At 43.2% G+C, this 21185-nt stretch overlaps 1 protein-coding gene across 4 annotated transcripts in view; it reads right to left on the minus strand.

The window, feature by feature from the left end:
* Positions 1–21185, minus strand: part of LOC121571948 (trafficking protein particle complex subunit 9) — a 322870-nt gene that overhangs the window by 194859 nt on the left and 106826 nt on the right. For all 4 annotated transcript variants that reach the window (XM_041883749.2, XM_041883745.2, XM_041883747.2 and 1 more), the window contains one exon: positions 17929–18081. In XM_041883749.2, coding sequence (XP_041739683.1) covers positions 17929–18081 — 153 coding nt within the window. The remainder of the gene's footprint in view (positions 1–17928; positions 18082–21185) is intronic.

The raw sequence follows: 21185 nt of genomic DNA on the forward strand, positions 1-21185 counted from the left end.
ATATATACAGTGGGGGAAAAAAGTATTTAGTCAGCCACCAATTGTGCAAGTTCTCCCATTTAAAAAGATGAGAGAGGCCTGTAATTTTCATCATAGGTACATGTCAACTATGACAGACAAAATGAGGAAAAAAAATCAAGAAAATCACATTGTAGGATTTTTAATGAATTTATTTGCAAATTATGGTGGAAAATAAGTATTTGGTCAATAACAAAAGTTTCTCAATACTTTGTTATATACCCTTTGTTGGCAATGACACAGGTCAAACGTTTTCTGTAAGTCTTCACAAGGTTTTCACACACTGTTGCTGGTATTTTGGCCCATTCCTCCATGCAGATCTCCTCTAGAGCAGTGATGTTTTGGGGCTGTCGCTGGGCAACACAGACTTTCAACTCCCTCCAAAGATTTTCTATGGGGTTGAGATCTGGAGACTGGCTAGGCCACTCCAGGACCTTGAAATGCTTCTTACGAAGCCACTCCTTCGTTGCCCGGGCGGTGTGTTTGGGATCATCGTCATGCTGAAAGACCCAGCCACGTTTCATCTTCAATGCCCTTGCTGATGGAAGGAGGTTTTCACTCAAAATCTCACGATACATGGCCCCATTCATTCTTTCCTTAACACGGATCAGTCGTCCTGGTCCCATTGCAGAAAAACAGCCCCAAAGCATGATGTTTCCACCCCCATGCTTCACAGTAGGTATGGTGTTCTTTGGATGCAACTCAGCATTCTTTGTCCTCCAAACACGACGAGTTGAGTTTTTACCAAAAAGTTATATTTTGGTTTCATCTGACCATATGACATTCTCCCAATCCTCTTCTGGATCATCCAAATGCACTCTAGCAAACTTCAGACGGGCCTGGACATGTACTGGCTTAAGCAGGGGGACACGTCTAGCACTGCAGGATTTGAGTCCCTGGCGGCGTAGTGTTTTACTGATGGTAGGCTTTGTTACTTTGGTCCCAGCTCTCTGCAGGTCATTCACTAGGTTCCCCCGTGTGGTTCTGGGATTTTTGCTCACCGTTCTTGTGATCATTTTGACCCCACGGGGTGAGATCTTGCGTGGAGCCCCAGATCGAGGGAGATTATCAGTGGTCTTGTATGTCTTCCATTTCCTAATAATTGCTCCCACAGTTGATTTCTTTAAACCAAGCTGCTTACCAAGCTGCAAGAACCGTAAGCTGAAAATAGTGGCTACCTGTTATTAGTCACCCTTAGCGTCTTCACCATTGTCCGTGGCCTACACTATCCACCAGCCAGCTCTAGCTAGCCTGGACAATTCGTCGGCCAGTCTGCACAGCGTGCTATCGACCCAGCGTGCTATCGACCCAGAGCTTATTGGACTTTCTGCCGGAATCACTGGACCCTAGCGCCGGATCATCACAACCAGCTAGCTAGCTGCAACCTGTTGTTGGCTGATTACCATTGCCCTATAGCAAGCACCAGTTAGCCTTGAGCTAGCCTCAGGCCCATCTCCCGGCTATCTACCTCTCTGTCACCCGGACGGGACCTCCTAGTGTTGACACTGAGCCCCGCCTCGATCCAACACGACTGGTTTGCCGACGAAATAGTCTGATGTGGTTTCAACAGGCTTCCCGTTGCGACGACCACGAAGATCCATCTGCCACCCCCGGCCCGCTAGCACACGCAAACCACAACTGTGCTCCCTGCTAGCTGTGCTGAAGCACCAATTTGAACTGCTCTCGGACTCACATATTGCTGTTCACTGGACCTTATGATCACTCAGCTGCACAGCTGATGCCTGCTGGACTGTTCCTTTACACGGTACTCTGTCCTGTTTATTCTGTTTAGTCTTAGCCCAAACGTTATCGCTATTTCCAGTTGTGTCTTAGCTCTCTCTAATAACACATGTGACTGCTTTATGCCTCTCTCCCATGTCAATTATGCCTTGCCTATTGCTGTTTGGGTTAGTTCTTATTATACAATTTCAATGTAGAACCCCTAGTCCCTCTCAAACTGCCTCATATAGTTCCTTTGTTCCTCCCACCATACACGCCGAGACCGGCTCAATCGATGCCTCCAATGACGCTATCTCTTTCATTGTTACCCAACGCTTAGGGTTACCTGAACTGTACTCATATCCTTCCATATCCTTTTCTGTACATAATGCCCTGAATCTTTTCTACAACGTCCGGAGAACTGCCCCCTTTATTCTATGTACCCAACGCACTAGAAGACCAGTTCTTAAAGCCTTTAGTCGTATCCTTATTCTAGTCCTCCTCTGTTCCTCTGGTGATGTAGAGGCTAACCCAGGCCCTGCAGCCCCCAGTATCACTCCTACTCCCCAGGAGCTATCATTTGTTGACTTCTGTAACCGTAAAAGTCTTGGTTTTCTGCACATAAATATCAGAAGCCTCCTTCCTAAGCTTGAGTTATTCACTGCGTTAGCACACTCCGCCAACCCTGATGTTCTAGCAGTGTCTGAATCCTGGCTTAGGAAGGCCACCAAAAATTCTGAAATTTCCATCCCCAACTATAACATTTTCCGTCTAGATAGAACTGCCAAAGGGGGGTGGAGTTGCAATCTACTGTAGAGATAGCCTGCAGAGCTCCATCATACTATCCAGGTCTGTGCCCAAACAGTTTGAGCTTCTACTTCTAAAAATCCACCTTTCCAGAAATAAATCTCTCACTGTTGCCGCTTGCTACAGACCCCCCTCAGCCCCCCAGCTGTGCCCTGGACACCATATGTGAATTGATTGCCCCCATCTATCCTCAGAGTTCGTACTGCTTGGTGACCTAAATTGGGATATGCTTAACACCCCGGCCATCCTACAATCTAAACTAGATGCCCTCAATCTCACACAAATTATCAACGAACCTACCAGGTACAACCCTAAATCCGTAAACATGGGTACCCTCATAGATATCATCCTGACTAACTTACCCTCTAAATACACCTCCGCTGTCTTCAACCAGGATCTCAGCGATCACTGCCTTATTGCCTGCGTCCGTAGCGGGTCCGTGGTCAAACGACCACCCCTCATCACTGTCAAACGCTCCCAAAAACACTTCAGCGAGCAGGCCTTCCTAATTGACCTGGCCCAGGTATCCTGGATGGATATAGATCTCATTCCGTCAGTAGAGGATGCCTGGTTGTTCTTTAAAAGTAATTTCCTCTCAATCTTAAATAGACATGCCCCATTCAAAAATACAGAACTAAGAACAGATATAGCCCCTGGTTCTCCTCAGACTTGACTGCCCTTGACCAGCACAAAAACATCCTGTGGCGTACTGCATTAGCATCAAATAGCCCCCGTGATATGCAACTTTTCAGGGAAGTTAGGAACCAATATACACAAGCAGTTAGGAAAGCAAAGGCTAACTTTTTTCAAACAGAAATTTGCATCCTGTAGCACTAACTCCAAAACTTTTTGGGACACTGTAAAGTCCATGGAAAATAAGAGCACTTCCTCCCAGCTGCCCACTGCACTGAGGCTAGGAAACACTATCACCACCGATAAATCTACAATAATCGAGAATTTCAACAAGCATTTTGCTACGGCTGGCCATGCTTTCCACCTGGCTACCACTACCCCGGCCACCAGCTCTGCACCCTCCGCTGCAACTTGCCCATGCCCCCCGCTTCTCCTTCACACAAATCCAGACAGCTGATGTTCTAAAAGAGTTGCAAAATCTGGACCCCTACAAATCATCTGGGCTAGACAATCTGGACCCTTTCTTTCTAAAACTAGCCGCCGAAATTGTCGCAACACCTATTACTAGCCTGTTCAACCTCTCTTTCGTAACGCCTGAGATCCCCAGAGATTGGAAAGCTGCCGCGGTCATCCCCCTCTTCAAAGGGGGTGACACTCTAGATCCAAACTGTTACAGACCCATATCCATCCTGCCCTGCCTTTCAAAAGTTTTGAAAGCCAAGTCAACAAACAGATCACCGACCATTTCGAATCCCACTGTACCTTCTCCGCTATGCAATCCGGTTTCCGAGCTGGTCATGGGTGCACTTCAGCCACGCTCAAGGTCCTAAATGATATTATAACCGCGATCGATAATAGACAGTACTGTGCAGCCGTTTTCATTGACCTGGCCAAGGCTTTCGACTCTGTCAACCACCGCATTCTTATTGGCAGACTAAATAGCCTTGGTTTCTCAAATGACTGCCTCGCCTGGTTCACCAACTACTTCTCAGATAGAGTTCAATGTGTCAAATCGGAGGGCCTGTTGTCTGGACCTATGGCAGTCTCTATGGGGGTGCCACAGGGTTCAATTCTTGGGCCAACTCTTTTCTCTGTGTATATCAATGACGTCGCTCTTGCTGCTGGTGACTCTCAGATCCACCTCTACGCAGACGACACCATTTTGTATACATCTGGCCCTTCATTGGACACTGTGTTAACAAACCTCCAAACGAGCTTCAATTCCATACAACACTCCTTCAGTAGCCTCCAACTGCTCTTAAACACTAGTAAAACTAAATGCATGCTCTTCAACCGAACGCTGCTTGCACCCGCCCACCCGACTAGAATCACTACTCTAGACGGGTCTGACCTAGAGTATGTGGACAACTACAAATATCTAGGTGTCTGGTTAGACTGTAAACTCTCCTTCCAGACTCACATTAAGAATCTCCAATCCAAAGTTAAATCTAGAATCGGTTTCCTATTTCGCAAAAAAGCCTCCTTCACTCATGCTGCCAAACATGCCCTCGTAAAACTGACTATCCTACCGATCCTTGACTTCGGCGATGTCATTTACAAAATAGCCTCCAACACTCTACTCAGCAAATTGGATGTTGTCTATCACAGTGCCATCCGTTTTGTCTCCAAAGCCCCATATAATACCCACCACTGTGACCTGTACGCTCTTGTTGGCTGGTCCTCACTACATATTCGTCGCCAAACCCACTGGCTCCAGGCCATCTATAAATCACTGCTAGGCAAATCCCCGCCTTATCTTAGCTCATTGGTCACCATAGCAACACCCACCCGTAGTCTGCGCTCCAGCGGGTATATCTCACTGGTCATCCCCAAAGCCAACACCTCCTTTGGCCGCAATTCCTTCCAGTTCTCTGCTGCCAATGACTGGAACAAATTGCAAAAATCTCTGAAGCTGGAGACACTTATCTCCCTCACTAACTTTAAGCATCAGTTGTCAGAGCACCTTACCGATCACTGCACCTGTACACAGCCCATCTGAAATTAGCCCGCCCAACTACCTCATCCCTATATTGTTATTTATTTTGCTCATTTGTACCCAGTATCTCTATTTGCACATCATCTCTTGCACATCATTCCAGTGTTAATACTAAATTGTAATTATTTTGCACTATAGCCTATTTTATTGCCTTACCTCCATAACTTGCTAAATTTGCACACTGTATATTAATTGTATTTCTGTTGTATTTTTGACTTTGTTTTGTTTTACCCCATATGTAACTGTGTTGTTGTTTTTATCGCACTGCTTTGCTTAATCTTGGCCAGGTCGCAGTTGTAAATGAGAACTTGTTCTCAACTGGTTTACCTGGTTAAATAAAGGTGAAATAAAAAATAAATAAATAAAAACCTATTGCAGATTCAGTCTTCCCAGCCTGGTGCAGGTCTACAATTTTGTTTCTGGTGTCCTTTGACAGCTCTTTGGTCTTGGCCATAGTGGAGTTTGGAGTGTGACTGTTTGAGGTTGTGGACAGGTGTCTTTTATACTGATAACAAGTTCAAACAGGTGCCATTAATACAGGTAACGAGTGGAGGACAGAGGAGCCTCTTAAAGAAGAAGTTACAGGTCTGTGAGAGCCAGAAATCTTGCTTGTTTGTAGGTGACCAAATACTTATTTTCCACCATAATTTGCAAATAAATTCATTAAAAATCCTACAATGTGATTTTCTGGATTTTTTTTCCTAATTTTGTCTGTCATAATTGACGTGTACCTATGATGAGAATTACAGGCATATCTCATCTTTTTAAGTGGGAGAACTAGCACAATTAGTGGCTGACTAAATACTTTTTTCCCCCACTGTATATATATATATATATATATCCATTTTAGAACAAGGCTGTAACGTAACAAAAATGTGGAAAAGGTCAAGGGGACTGAATACTTTCCGTATCAACTGTATATATAAATTCCAGTCGTACTTTATCAAAAGCCTTTTCAAAGTCAGCTATGAATGCCAGGCCTGGTTTCCCAGATTGTTCATAATATTCTATTTTTTCCAGTACTTGTCTTATATTATCTCCAATGTATCGTCTATGTAAAAAACCTGTCTGATTAAGATGAATAATATCCAACAATACCTTTTTAATTCTATGCGCTATGCATGTTGCTATAATTTTTGCTTCACAACAATGAATTGTAAGGGGCCTCCAATTTTTATAATGGACTGGATCTTTATATTTACCACTTGGGTCCTTTTTCAGTCATAATGAAATCAGACCACATTGTTGAGTATCTGATAATCTACCATTTTTATAGGAGTTGTTAAAACATGCTAATAACGGTCCTCTGAGTACATCGAAAACGGTTTGGTATACCTCAACTGGTATGCCGTGAATATGAATGAATATGTTAGCTAGCACTAGCGAGCTACATGAAGTAAGAGAAAACATGTAATGTAAAATCTAATAAGGGTTCCCTGGGAAACACATGACCAACACTTTGGTTCCTAACCTGTCACAATAATTCCTCCCTGACTTTTTCATTTGTTGTCATGTTAAACAACAATGTATTCAAAGTGCTGTCCACTATATTCCAACTATAGAATTAGAATAATCATTCTATTTCCATGATTCCAACAGTTCACCAATTAATTAGGCCTATATAATGTACTGTATATTTGACCCATATCATGCAGCCCTACGTGGCACAGTGTGGAAATGATATAAAATGTGTGCAGGAAATGCTGAAATTTATGAAAATTATTTTTTTAGTTGAAGTTGGATTGAACAGTATGAAACAATCAGAATGGAGAAAGCCTGATTGAAATCACTTAACTTGAGGAGGATAGGGATAAGACATTGTTATATGTGAGTGGTTACAGGGTCCTAGTCATTTGACATTAGTTCCTACTTCACAGGAGGGCCGTTTGATTATTCAAATGTTTTTGTTGTTGCAGAAATGCCATCTTGAACATGCAAACTTTTAAGTGCCTTAATTACAAATGTTTATGTGATATATAAATATGAATAACAACGCTAAATTACGAGCCTAGTTTAGCCAAGGAGAGAGCACTGAGCTACAGTCACCTCCGAAATTATTTTCACCCTTGATAAAGATGAGCAAAAAAGACTGCATAAAATAAATAACACAAATACTGAGCTATTTTGTTTGCTCCAAAAAGTAAGTGTGTGTGTGTGTGTGTGTGTGTGTGTGTGTGTGTGTGTGTGTGTGTGTGTGTGTGTGTGTGTGTGTGTGTGTGTGTGTGTGTACGGAGCTGAGGGGCATACTACAAAGCAGGATCAATGAGTTAGCCAGCTAACTTGCATAAATATTCAGATTTTTTTATTTTTATGCATTGAAATATAAGCTTGAATGGTGTATGTGACAATAAAACATCTATAAATGGGCATGGTGTAATTGAAAAAAACAACATATCTAAGCTTAGATTTCTTAATTAATCAGAAAATCTATAGTTATTTCAGGTTGTTTTTCAAAGTTAGCTGGCTAACTCATTGATCCCAATCCACCATGGGATCCTATCCTGGTTTGAGTTCTGGTCCCTAGCCCTGGTTACTCACAACAGACAGACAGACAGACCTACAGACAGTGAATGCCGGGTGTGGCTGGCTCAGGCATCCTGCTTTTTATTCCTCGACGATCGACCATCTGGCAAATTGACTTTAGGCCAAATGGAGGGAAACCCAGCGACCATTTTGGTTCCGAGCAGGTCCTTCTTCCCCCGAACTGAATGATGTGCTGCCCAATCAGACGCTGGTTTCTCTTTTTAATCATTGGACACAAGGAGCGGGATAAACTGGTCTAGGTATGAATCAATGAATGAACCTTTCAGCTCATCTGCAACCCCCTGTTCTCAATGGCTTTATCTGTCTCATGGACACCTCCTCTCTCATCAGCCCCTTCCTCTCTTTCTTATCAAACCAAGAACGAAGGAATGATTTGGAATGATTTGCAAGGTCATGTTGACATAGATTGTAGCCATTTAATGTGAAATGTGGACTTCTCATGTTCTTTATATACTGAGTGTACAAAACATTAGTGTAAGGGCTGAGGACATGGTGTCTCTCGAAAAGTAGGGAGGGAAGCAGTTAGACGGGACGGCCGAGGGTAAAGCGGTCCTTTGGAAGTTTGCTGCCTGGAAAATAGGTGAGCCAGAAGTCTTCCTACACTTTGCATACAGTACATGGGTGATATAATTGATTTTTGAGATCAGTTGCGTTGAGTATCTCCTGCTGTACTATGGACTACATTAGGGCTGACCACATTTAGTCAACTGGTCGATAGGCTGTTGGTCGACCAAGATTTTTTTAGTAAGCAGTGGCACCTGTCTGATTCACGCCTGTCTGAGTGGACTAATCCATTGCGGAGGCCGCGGGGATGGCACACCAGTATCACCAGTAGTAAATATACCGTTCATTCCAATCATTTCTAATCTACAATGTTTGTTTGGTTAATTTCTGTTAATGCATTCAATATATTATTATTTCAGTCTTACCGTTGTCATTGTAGGAGTGGACACGTTGTTTGCACAACCTAGACTACACTTGTGAGAAAAAACATTTGGTTTATTTCATTCCATGTATGAGTTGTGTATTTATTCATTGTCTTTTGTTTGGTACGCTCCTGTCAATCTTGAGTAATGACCTGATAACGCATAGAGAAGTAGGCAGTGGTGACCCGTCATTCAGGGCAGTTCAGAGCCTCACCAGTTTTGAGCCCCACCTGTTGTGCATGTTATTTTGGCATTAATACATGTCACATATCAGTTTGCAAACAATGTAAAAAAAATAAAGAATAATTTAGATAATAAAGCTGCATACAAACATGGTCTCTTTTCTGCTTTCTTGAGTAAGGTAGTTCCAAAATGCAGGTGTTTCAGCCTAGCTTAGTGAATTCTGTGGTGGTGGGGCAGCCAGGGGAAAATACGGAGCGTAGGGGTTGGTAATGTTCCCTAGTTGCGCCGTGATTGGCACAGTGTTCTGTCACTCATGGGGACACTACGTCACCGCAAAATCTACGGGGAGAGCTCGAAAATTCAAGCCCCTTGGGTGCTGCCATAGAGTTACATTAGAAGTGCCCATCCAAGAAGGCTCAAGGTCATTGGCCACGGATAAAATGACGTCAAATCACGTTATATCTACCGTAGCTTTGAATGGACTGATTATGTCAACATCATGCTTAAAAAATCTTAGCTAGCAGTCATCATCATAAATCAAGTCGACAATCTACTGGCAAATCCTTTTCAATCCTTGTCATATGAAGAGAAATTATGAAGAGAAATTATAGATAAAACATATCGGTGCTCGTCGGCCATTGGACATAAATATTACACAACAAGTTGGAAATCACAAATTCAACAATGAGTGGTTTGGAAGGAATCAGTGGCTAACTGGAAGCACTGCAAAGCAATCACTAGCATGCTATTCAGTGGGGTGGGTGGGTGGTCCAAGTCTGGGTTTAAGGGTCTCTTTTCCAAGCTTAAAAGGATCAACATTCAACATTGGCCATGCTGTCAATCCAGCATGACTTCTGCTGCGCTCAAAACAACTGGAAACTCAGGACTGGGAAATCTCAGACTTCAGTAAGTTCAAGGCCTGGGAAAATAAGTTTTGAACGGTCATCCAACTCGGAATTCCAAGTCGGGAACTCAGGCCTCTTTGTAGAGCTCCAACCTGAAGATCACTGACGTCATGATTCAACCTTGTTTTTTTTCCAGAGTTCCCAGTTGTCTTGAAAGCACCATAAATCCAGAGAATGACAGACTTTTATGACAAAGCTTGATGACAAAAATGTTCCACGAAGGACCGCCGCGCCACCTTCCTGTTCAAGTGAGCACAGCACAACAAGGTGAGTCCAAAAATGTATTGTATGCTGCTGCATAAATTATGTAATATGCAAGGGAGATATGTATACTGTAGCTAAGAAAGTATGTATACTACTAAGTGTATGTTGTGTATTAAGCTGTTAATAGCCCATGTGCCTCACCCTAATAATGTGGTCCCTTTCCCCCTCATAACTTAGCCTACTGTCCTGACTTGGTGGTACACATTTAGCCTATAGTCTGTTTTATAGAAATGTCATCATCGAATATTGTAAGAGCTTTCATTGTCTGCTTATATGCCCCCTTTATTTATCCTACGGTTCTGACTTGGTGTACTGGGAGAATACTAAGAATGGCCCATGTTCTGTATTCTGTCGCTGTACATTTCAAAAGTGCTGAACAAATAGTTATATTGACTACATCCGTCCTAGCTCGCTCATTAATGTCATTCCCTTATGCCATAATTTGTACATCTCAATTGTCAGTAGAAACCACATTTGTTTAAGCAAGTTAGCCATATCAGCTATGTTTTTTTTTAAAGACAGTAAATGAGGCTGAATGAGCTGACAAGGCTCCGTTGATAGCCAGGTGTAGCAGTGAGAAGGATTCACTCCATGGTGCTGAAAAGAAAGCTCTGCTGTTGGGACAGCTTTATGTAGGCCCTAACAGTTTATGGGCACCGTTTGTCACCGTTATAGTGCAATTAATGTATTATTCAGTGTTGTGTTGTGGCTTTGCTGGCATGCATCCCCATTTTGGGGGGGGGGAGAGTTTGCCCCACCAAGATTTACATGCTAAAATCGCCAATGGAATTAGGACTAGTCTACCTGGCCTGTGCGCAAATGTAGTCTAATAAATGTGCCCATTTGGTACAATTTCTGATTGTCTTAAGTAATCCTTCTACCCCCCCTCCCCATAAAATTATATACAGTGGGGAAAAAAAGTATTTAGTCAGCCACCAATTGTGCAAATTCTCCCACTTAAAAAGATGAGGCCTGTAATTTTCATCATAGGTACACGTCAACTATGACAGACAAATTGAGAAAAAAAAATCTAGAAAATCACATTGAAGGATTTTTAATGAATTTATTTGCAAATTATGGTGGAAAATAAGTATTTGGTCACCTACAAACAAGCAAGATTTCTGGCTCTCACAGACCTGTAACTTCTTCTTTAAGAGGCTCCTCTGTCCTCCACTCGTTACCTGTATTAATGGCACCTGTTTGAACTTGTTATCAGTATAAAAGACACCTGTCCACAACCTCAAACAGTCACACTCCAAACTCCACTATGGCCAAGACCAAAGAGCTGTCAAAGGACACCAGAAACAAAATTGTAGACCTGCACCAGGCTGGGAAGACTGAATCTGCAATAGGTAAGTAGCTTGGTTTGAAGAAATCAACTGTGGGAGCAATTATTAGGAAATGGAAGACATACAAGACCACTGATAATCTCCCTCGATCTGGGGCTCCACGCAAGATCTCACCCCGTGGGGTCAAAATGATCACAAGAACGGTGAGCAAAAACCCCAGAACCACACGGGGGACCTAGTGAATGACCTGCAGAGAGCTGGGACCAAAGTAACAAAGCCTACCATCAGTAACACACTACGCCGCCAGGGACTCAAATCCTGCAGTGCCAGACGTGTCCCCCCTGCTTAAGCCAGTATATGTCCAGGCCCGTCTGAAGTTTGCTAGAGTGCATTTGGATGATCCAGAAGAGGATTGGGAGAATGTCATATGGTCAGATGAAACCAAAATATAACTTTTTTGGTAAAAACTCAACTCGTCGTGTTTGTAGGACAAAGAATGCTGAGTTGCATCCAAAGAACACCATACCTACTGTGAAGCATGGGGGTGGAAACATCATGCTTTGGGGCTGTTTTTCTGCAAAGGGACCAGGACGACTGATCCGTGTAAAGGAAAGAATGAATGGGGCCATGTATCGTGAGATCTTGAGTGAAAACCTCCTTCCATCAGCAAGGGCATTGAAGATTAAACGTGGCTGGGTCTTTCAGCATGACAATGATCCCAAACACACCGCCCAGGCAACGAAGGAGTGGCTTCGTAAGAAGCATTTCAAGGTCCTGGAGTGGCCTAGCCAGTCTCCAGACCTGAACCCAATAGAAAATCTTTGGAGGGAGTTGAAAGTCTGTGTTGCCCAGCGACAGCCCCAAAACATCACTACTCTAGAGGAGATCTGCATGGAGGAATGGGCCAAAATACCAGCAACAGTGTTTGAAAACCTTGTGAAGACTTACAGAAAATGTTTGACCTGTGTCATTGCCAACAAAGGGTATATAACAAAGTATTGAGAAACTTTTGTTATTGACCAAATACTTATTTTACTTATAGTTGACGTGTACCTATGATGAAAATTACAGGCCTCTCTCATCTTTTTAAGGGGGAGAACTTGCACAATTGGTGGCTGACTAAATACTTTTTTTCCCCTCTGTATATATATTGGGTGGTTGTCCCACTAGCTATCATAAGTTGAATGAACCAATTTGTAAGTCGCTCTGGATAAGAGCGTCTGCTGAATGACTTAAATGTAAAATGTTAACTCACCATCACTGTGGAGCTTCTCAAAGTAATCGAAGTCTGTTTTTACATCCATTGAGAATGACGATAGTTCTTCAACGCAGCGTATTTGAAAAATCTTTACAGCTCTCTACCTTTCGATTACCACTCAGCATGAAAGGGGAAAAAAATGGCATAATCTGATCTGGTGGAAAGTCATAAAATAGAGCTACCTGATTACTTCTTATCCCTTGCGCAAAAAAGCCTACAGCAGCGTCTGTCTGTCCAGAGCTCACTTGCGCTGGAAACTGTGGGCCCAGAATATTTTCTACAACGTTGCAAGTTTGCTAGCACGAGCTTTGCGCCAGACCAGTTAATACAATAGTTGATACAATGTTTCAAGTTCGTAGCCAATGTGATTTAAAGGATATTTATTTTTATCAGGATATTTTCTACCTGCAGGCTGCAATGTTTTCATTTGTTGGCTTTATGTAGGTTATTTTTACATATTGGCAATGGCAATAGAAGTTACTTCTAGATTTGTATCATTTTCATTTAGATATAATTTTGATTAACCACATGACATTGATTTTGAGATATGAAGACTTTATGAATTAAATTAAACTGTTTCACGACAATCGGCATATGAAAATCATAACTGGCACGCAGATCAGTAGAAATGGTACGATAACTTGGCACTCCAAATGGAAATGTTTGCCGACCGCTGGTGATCTCTGGCGCCCTCTTTAGTAATTTGTGAGTCTTAACAAGCTCAGTAGCCCACATATAGTTGATTTTATTCAAACATAGGGTGTGGAGAAACACATGTTTTAAAATGTCGACCAATCGATTGGTTCAAAGAACAGATGACTCTCGGGGACAGCCCTAGACTACATACACTGAGTGTACAAACATGCTCTTTCCATGACATAGACTGACCAGGTGAATCCAGGTGAAAGCTATGATCCCTTATTGATGTCACTTGTTAAATCCATTTCAATCAGTGTAGATGAAGGGGAGGAAGATTAAAGAATGACTTTTAAGACAAAATATTTAAGTGCCTTTGAACGGGGTATGGTAGTATGTGCCAGGCGCACAGATTTGAGTGTGTCAAGAAATGCAACGCTGCTGGGTTTTTCACGTTCAACAGTTTCCTGTGTGTATCAAGAATGGTTCACCACCCAAAGGACATCCAGCCAACTTGACACAACTATGGGAAGCATTGGCGTAAACATGGGCCAGCATCCCTGTGGAACGCTTGACACCTTGTAGAGTCCATGCACGGATAAAGTGAGGCTGTTTTGATGGCAAAAGGGGGTGCAACTCAATATTAGGCGTTCCTAATTTTTTTGTACACTCAGTGTATATCAAGGTTTGGAACAGTGAGGGGTGGGGGAGAATAATAATTTTCTCCGGTAAAAGATTACGTTTAAGCAACACTTTAGGAAATGTAGCTGGCTACATTCTTTCTTTCTATGAGAAACATTAGAAATATGATGGCCATACATCGTTTTCTCAAAAAAGACATTGCTTTTTCATTGTAAGATCATTTACTTGTGTGGCTGCCAGCCAAATAGCGTTGCACTTCTGTTGTTATCTGATAAAAATTAAGCTATTTTCTGCCGAATGTGTTGCACTAATGTATTTTCTGTGAAAGAAAACTATAGTTGCACGTCTCTGATTACTCTATTCAAGCAAAAAAACACTTGACTTTCAATATAAAACGTGACCCCTGTCAATACACACCTGGCCTCACCTGCTCCCCCTTTCTCCTGTTGTGCTATTTACAAACAAACACGTGACTGGCTCAACTGTTCTGGGGAACAGTATTGAAAAACTTCAAAGAAATTGTTTAAACGGTATTGAAAAACCATCCCGTGGCTATTTCCAAATACGGTAATATGGTATATACAGTATACAAGCCTAGTCGGTTTATCTGCAAATCAGTTCCATACACCGATCTCAAACCTCAAACAGTTCAAGGAATTATTTTAAGTGCATTATTATAGTATGACAATCAGATGAAAAAATGTCACTCTCATATGAGCCGATGGACAGACACACAAAATATATCCTATCAATGCAGACAGAGGGGGAAAGCAGGAGGGAGAGAGAACATTAAGATAAGAATTCTTCAGACACACTATGCATGCCGCGAGCTGCCATTTATTCTCCTAGAAAGAGGGGGGTAGGTAGAGGGAGTGGGAAAGAAAGAGAGAGAGGGAGAGGGAGAGAGAGATATGGAGAGAGAGGGAGAGAGACGGAGGGAGGGAGAGATACGCTAGCGGTTGATGCTTATCGCCAAACTGAACGAGCAGCTCACAGGTGAAGGATCTATTCAATTCCCTCACAGGGCCAAGGGCCTACTTTATACATGCACTTTCAGGCTGGCTGGGGTAAGTAAATGGAAACAGCACTGAATGCCTCAAAACTACACTGCTCAAAAAAATAAAGGGAACACTTAAACAACACAATGTAACTCCAAGTCAATCACACTTCTGTGAAATCAAACTGTCCACTTAGGAAGCAACACTGATTGACAATACATTTCACATGCTGTTGTGCAAATGGAATAGACAAAAGGTGGAAATTATAGGCAATTAGCAAGACACCCCCAATAAAGGACTGGTTTTGCAGGTGGTGACCACAGACCACTTCTCAGTTCCTATGCTTCCTGGCTGATGTTTTGGTCACTTTTGAATGCTGGCGGTGCTTTCACTCTAGTGGTATCATGAGACTGAGTCTACAACCCACACAAGTGGCTCAGGTAGTGCAGCTCATCCAGGATGGCACATCAATGCGAGCTGTGGCAAGAAGGTTTGCTGTGTCTGTCAGCGTAGTGTCCAGAGCATGGAGGCGCTACCAGGAGACAGGCCAGTACATCAGGAGACGTGGAGGAGGCCGTAGGAGGGCAACAACCCAGCAGCAGGACTGCTACCTCCGCCTTTGTGCAAGGAGGAGCAGGAGGAGCACTGCCAGAGCCCTGCAAAATGACCTCCAGCAGGCCACAAATGTGCATGTGTCTGCTCAAAGCGGTCAGAAACAGACTCCATGAGGGTGGTATGAGGGCCCGACGTCCACAGGTGGGGGTTGTGCTTACAGCCCAACACCGTGCAGGACGTTTGGCATTTGCCAGAGAACACCAAGATTGGCAAATTCGCCACTGGCGCCCTGTGCTCTTCACAGATGAAAGCAGGTTCACACTGAGCACATGTGACAGACGTGACAGAGTCTGGAGACGCCGTGGAGAACGTTCTACTGCCTGCAACATCCTCCAGCATGACCGGTTTGGCGGTGGGTCAGTCATGGTGTGGGGTGGCATTTCTTTGGGGGGCCGCACAGCCCTCCATGTGCTCGCCAGAGGTAGCCTGACTGCCATTAGGTACCGAGATGAGATCCTCAGACCCCTTGTGAGACCATATGCTGGTGCGGTTGTCCCTGGGTTCCTCCTAATGCAAGACAATGCTAGACCTCAGTTCCTGCAAGAGGAAGGCATTGATGCTATGGACCGCCCGTTCCCCAGACCTGAATCCAATTTTTTTTTTTTTTGTCATTTAGCAGACGCTCTTATCCAGAGCGACTTACAGTTAGTGAATACATATTTTTTTTATACTGGCCCCCCTTGGGAATCGAACCCACAACCCCGGCGTTGCAAACGCCATGCTCTATCAACTGAGCTACATACCTGCCGGCCATTCCCTCCCCTACCCTGGACGACGCTGGGCCAATTGTGCGCCGCCCATGAGTCTCCCGGTCGCGGCCGGCTGCGACAGAGCCTGGATTCGAACCAGGATCTCTAGTGGCACAGTTAGCACTGCGATGCGGCGCCTTAGACCACTGCGCCACTCAGGAGAACCGGAGGCGCTACCTGGGATAATACATCTGGGACATCATGTCTCGCTCCATCCACCAACGCCACGATGCACCACAGACTGTCCAGGAGTTGGCGGATGCTTTAGTCCAGGTCTGGGAGGAGATCCCTCAGGAGACCATCCGCCACCTCATCAGGAGCATGCCCAGGCGTTGTAGGGAGGTCATACAGAAAGAAAAAAAAAGTATTTAATAAGATTATTTCATTCCTTCAGATCTAGGATGTGTTATTTTAGTGTTCCCTTTATTTTTTTGAGCAGTGTATTTCTGAGGTGTTATCACTTGAGGACGAAAGGAAGACTATATTTAGCCTACTACAGTGTATGTGGTCTTTCCCAAGAGACCCTGATATTTTCATGAAAAAAGTTGCCTTTACCTGGTTGTAACAGAGACCGTTTGGTTGTAATGTGGCGTCTATGACATCTTCTCAACAACAAAACCAGTGAATGACATTATTATAGCCAGAGAATTACGTCTTTAAGACGTATTATGCCACATTGTTCTTTCAATAGTTTGCAGTGAATTCAAACTCATTGCAATTCCAAACCTCATCAGGTACATTAGCATGCAGCACCCTGCCTGTCGAAGTGTCAACATTTCCAACTTTAATTAGTGAAGGTGCAATACTTTATCAACCCACAGCTCGGAGCACCACCGCCACTAAAATTAGCTAAACAATAATAACGCTAATAAGCCTCAGCAGTAACCGTATTAATACATTAATGAGAAATAATTACGTATTAGGACTTGGGAGTAGCAGGTAAGATCCGGCCAGTTCCAGCAGAACATACCGTCGGTCCAGAATGTCACCAACAAAATACACAAGGGTTTCATGGGTTCGTTGTTTAAGGAAGCCCTGTTTGCCTTATCTCCTTCATTCAGGGGCCATGATTACTGCCACGCTAATTAAAACAATAAACAGTATCTGTTAAATAGCCTCATAACGATAGAGAGAGGCAGGGGCAGAGAGCGAGAGAGAGAGGCAGGCTGGAGACGCTGAGTTAAACATGTCAGTTCAGTTCCATTCTCCTCTGGTTTCTTCTCATGTATGCAGGAGCACATCACATAGGAGAAAGAGTACAGAGAGAGTGAGAGACAGAGAAAGGACATGAGAGGGAGGCAGAGAAATAAAGGTGAGAGGAGAGAGGGCTGAAGTCTGCTGTTTGCATGGTTACCGTTGTTGAATGTTTGATGAGTGAATTAACCTCAGTCTCAACACACCTCTCTGGAACACTCAGCTACAGGGTAGGGCAGTAAACAGAGACTCAACTTTGCATTCAGTACATGTTTAACCAGTGCTATGGGGTCATGGATCTGAGAACCCAATGCTTTCCAGAAAGGCAAAACCACAAATAGACCAATAGAATTGTGCTATATTGGGAAAACCACTGTTTTTTTGTATTCTTTTGGGGATGTGGTGGTGTTGGTAATCCATTAAACTGTCTGTTGTCCCCTGCCAAAAATAGTTTAGGTTCTATTGGTTTCAATTGACAATGTTGGTCACAGAGCGCCTGGGTGATTTAGTTTGGGAGACCTTTGCGGCTCGTCTGGAATTTAAACCACTCACCATCGTTGAGGTCCTGTAGCAGGTTCTCACCTCCAGAGAAGTCCAGTCTAACTTTGATGTTGACTGTGAGGGTGACAGACTGGCCTGGCTTCAGAGGCAGCTGAGACACAGCCTCCTCTAGGTCCCAGCTCAGGAACTCTCCAAACAACTTCTCTATAGGAAACAATACAACAAGACAATGAATAAAGTAGTGCACAGAGAAAACCTTCAGAGTTAGACTTTGTGGAAACAACAGGCAAAGAGAGAGAGAGACAGAGAGAGAGCGAGATGTAATGAAGCATTATACTCTATAAATCTCAGGACAACCTCTCTGAGGTAGTCAATACTGATTTAAAGACAGGTAATAACAGTACACTGCTACCCTTCTCAACTAACGTCTAAACTGTCCAAACTTCACTACAGAAACAAAGACTGTTTGTTCTTAAAAGTGTAAAAGGGGAGAGTACTAGGGAACTTTCTACCAACACTTAGTGGACCACAACAAACATAATGTTCAGTTGTACACCGAAGCAAAAATGAATCAGAAAACATAATGCTGAGTAGGAACTTTCAAGTCAGATTCATCTGGAGTTTATTGCTCTGTTAGCCAAGTCAGCATCGAGACGAGAAGATTCATATTATTAGTTGCATATTATTGAGGGCATCCAATTATGTGTGTGTGTGTGTGTGAGTGTGTGTCTGCCTACATCATCACAGTGTAAACCTGTTCATCTGATGTTTAGAGGCTAAAACTATTACACCCCTGGGTGAAAGGTTAATAGCTGCCGGTTGGTGGTTGGCAGGTCAGCTAACTATCATCACTCAACGATAGCATTGTATCTCTCCATGTGGGTGTTGTTGTGTAACTAAATAGGCTGATTTATGTTAAACCCTACAGCCACCTGAGCCTGATGGGTGAGTCAGATGCTGCCACTTGAACCAGATTGGATGGATGGAAGAAAAGAACAACAAATGAATGATACATCAGCTGAATAGCCCATGTGGCTTTGTCTTAAACAGGTGTGCTCTTCGGTGCACTGCAGCTCCCGCTGGGTTCAAAGCAACAGGCTGGTAATAAAGTGCTAACCAAAGCAGTCTCGCTTATTTTACTCTCACTTGTTCAATCTCCCCGTCTTTCACATCCTAGTTCTCTCTCGCTCTCTCTCACGCTCTCCCTCGGTTATAATTTTTTTATATACAGTACCAGTCAAAAGTTTGGACACACCAACTCATTCAAGTTTATTTTTTATTTTAACTATTTTCTACATTGTAGAATAATAGTGAAGACATCAAAACTATGAAATAACACATATGGAATCATGTAGTAACCAAAAACAAATCAAAACATATGTTATATTTGAGATTCATCAAATAGCCACCCTTTGCCTTCATGACAGCTTTGCACACTCTTGGCATTCTCTCAACCAGCTTCATGAGGTAGTCACCTGGAATGCATTTCAATTAACAGGTGTGCCTTGTTAAAAGTTAATTTGTGGAATTTCTTTCCTTAATGCGTTTGAGCCAATCAGTTCTGTTGTGACAAGGTAGGGGGGTGTATACAGAAGATTTGGTAAAAAACCAACTCCATATTATGACAAGAACAGCTCAAATAAGCAAAGAGAAACGACAATCCATCATTACTTTAAGACATGAAGGTCAGTCAATCCAGAACATTTCAAGAACTTTGAAAGTTTTTTCAAGTGCAGTCACAAAAACCATCAAGCACTATGATGAAACTGGCTCTCAGAGGACAGCCACAGGAAAGAAATACCCAGAGTTACCTCTGCTGCAGAGGATAATGTGTGATTGTGCTTTGCTTGTGACACTGTCTGTGATTTATTTAGAATTCAAGGCACACTTAACCAGCATGGCTACCACAGCATTCTGCAGCGATACACCATCCCATCTGGTTTGCGCTTAGTGGGACTATCATTTGTTTTTCAACAGGACAATGACCCAAAACACACCTCCAGGCTGTGTAAGGGCTATTTGACCAAGGAGAATGATGGAGTGCTGCATCAGATGACCTGGTCTCCACAATCACCCGACCTCAACCCAATTGAGATGGTTTGCGATGAGTTGTACCGCAGAGTGAAGGAAAAGCAGCCAACAAGTGCTGTTGGAAAAGCATTCCAGCTTTTGAGAGAATGTCAAGAGAGAAGCTGGTTGAGAGAATGTCAAGAGTGTGCAAAGCTGTCATCAAGGCAAAGGGTGCTACTTGAAAAATATAATTTTGTTTAACAATTTTTTGGTTATTCCATATGTGTTATTTCATAGTTTTGATGTCCTATAGTGATGTCTTCTCTATAATTCTACAATGTAGAAAATAGTACAAATAAAGAAAAACCCTTGAATGAGTAGGTGTGTCCAAACTTTTGACTGGTACTGTGTGTGTGTGTGTGTGTATATATATATATATATATATATATATATATATATATATATATATATATATATATATATATATTGTGATGTCACGAGAGGCTGTGTCCTGGAGGGACGTTACATCCCCCTGAGGTGGCTGCAAACCCAGACAGCTATGGCTCCATCTGCTGGTATGGTCGAGACTCCACCCCTCTATGGCCAATCTTCCCACGCAGCTGAAACAAATGAGGAGCTGATGAGCTGAAGGTTTGGGAAGGGAAGAGACACACTGAGGGAGTGTGTGGGGGGTGAAGAGACACAGTCTCCAACCTGGGCTCTCTGGAGGACAAGAGTGCTGCACGTCCACTTCCATGCGGAATATAAGGATTTGGAGATACTTACCTTGGGAAATACTCACCTTTGAATATATGCACCTGTGGAAATACGTGAGAGACATTTGGAAGGACTTTCTGCTGGGTTGGCCACTAGCTTGCAACGTGGACTACAGTAAGGCTGGGGAAAAGTTATCTGAGCGCAGTGAGAATTATGATTTTGGATGTGGAAGAGACATCCCTGAACTGTTAACCCTTAAAGAGCCACAAGAGAACAGAATTTTTTTATATTTTCGTTAATTTCCCAAGACCTATAATAAAATCCTTGTTTTGTTTGAACCTTGTCTCCTTGCACTACTTGAGCAATCCCGCTGAAAGCTGTGTAGCCTCTCGTGACGTCACAGATGGTGGAGAATACGGGCACGCTCAAGCGTTAATAGTGCATGTCAGAGGAGGATACCGAAGGTTTGATCACCCAGTTTTCCTTGGCTCGTAGGCTCCCCGCCCGACTGAAATGGAGGACATTGAAAGCCCTTGTTGCTGGCCAGCAAGCCCAGATGCAAGCAAACGTTGCTCTCTTGG

Source organism: Coregonus clupeaformis, chromosome 8 (assembly GCF_020615455.1).
Source record: "Coregonus clupeaformis isolate EN_2021a chromosome 8, ASM2061545v1, whole genome shotgun sequence".
Classification (NCBI taxonomy): domain Eukaryota; kingdom Metazoa; phylum Chordata; class Actinopteri; order Salmoniformes; family Salmonidae; genus Coregonus; species Coregonus clupeaformis.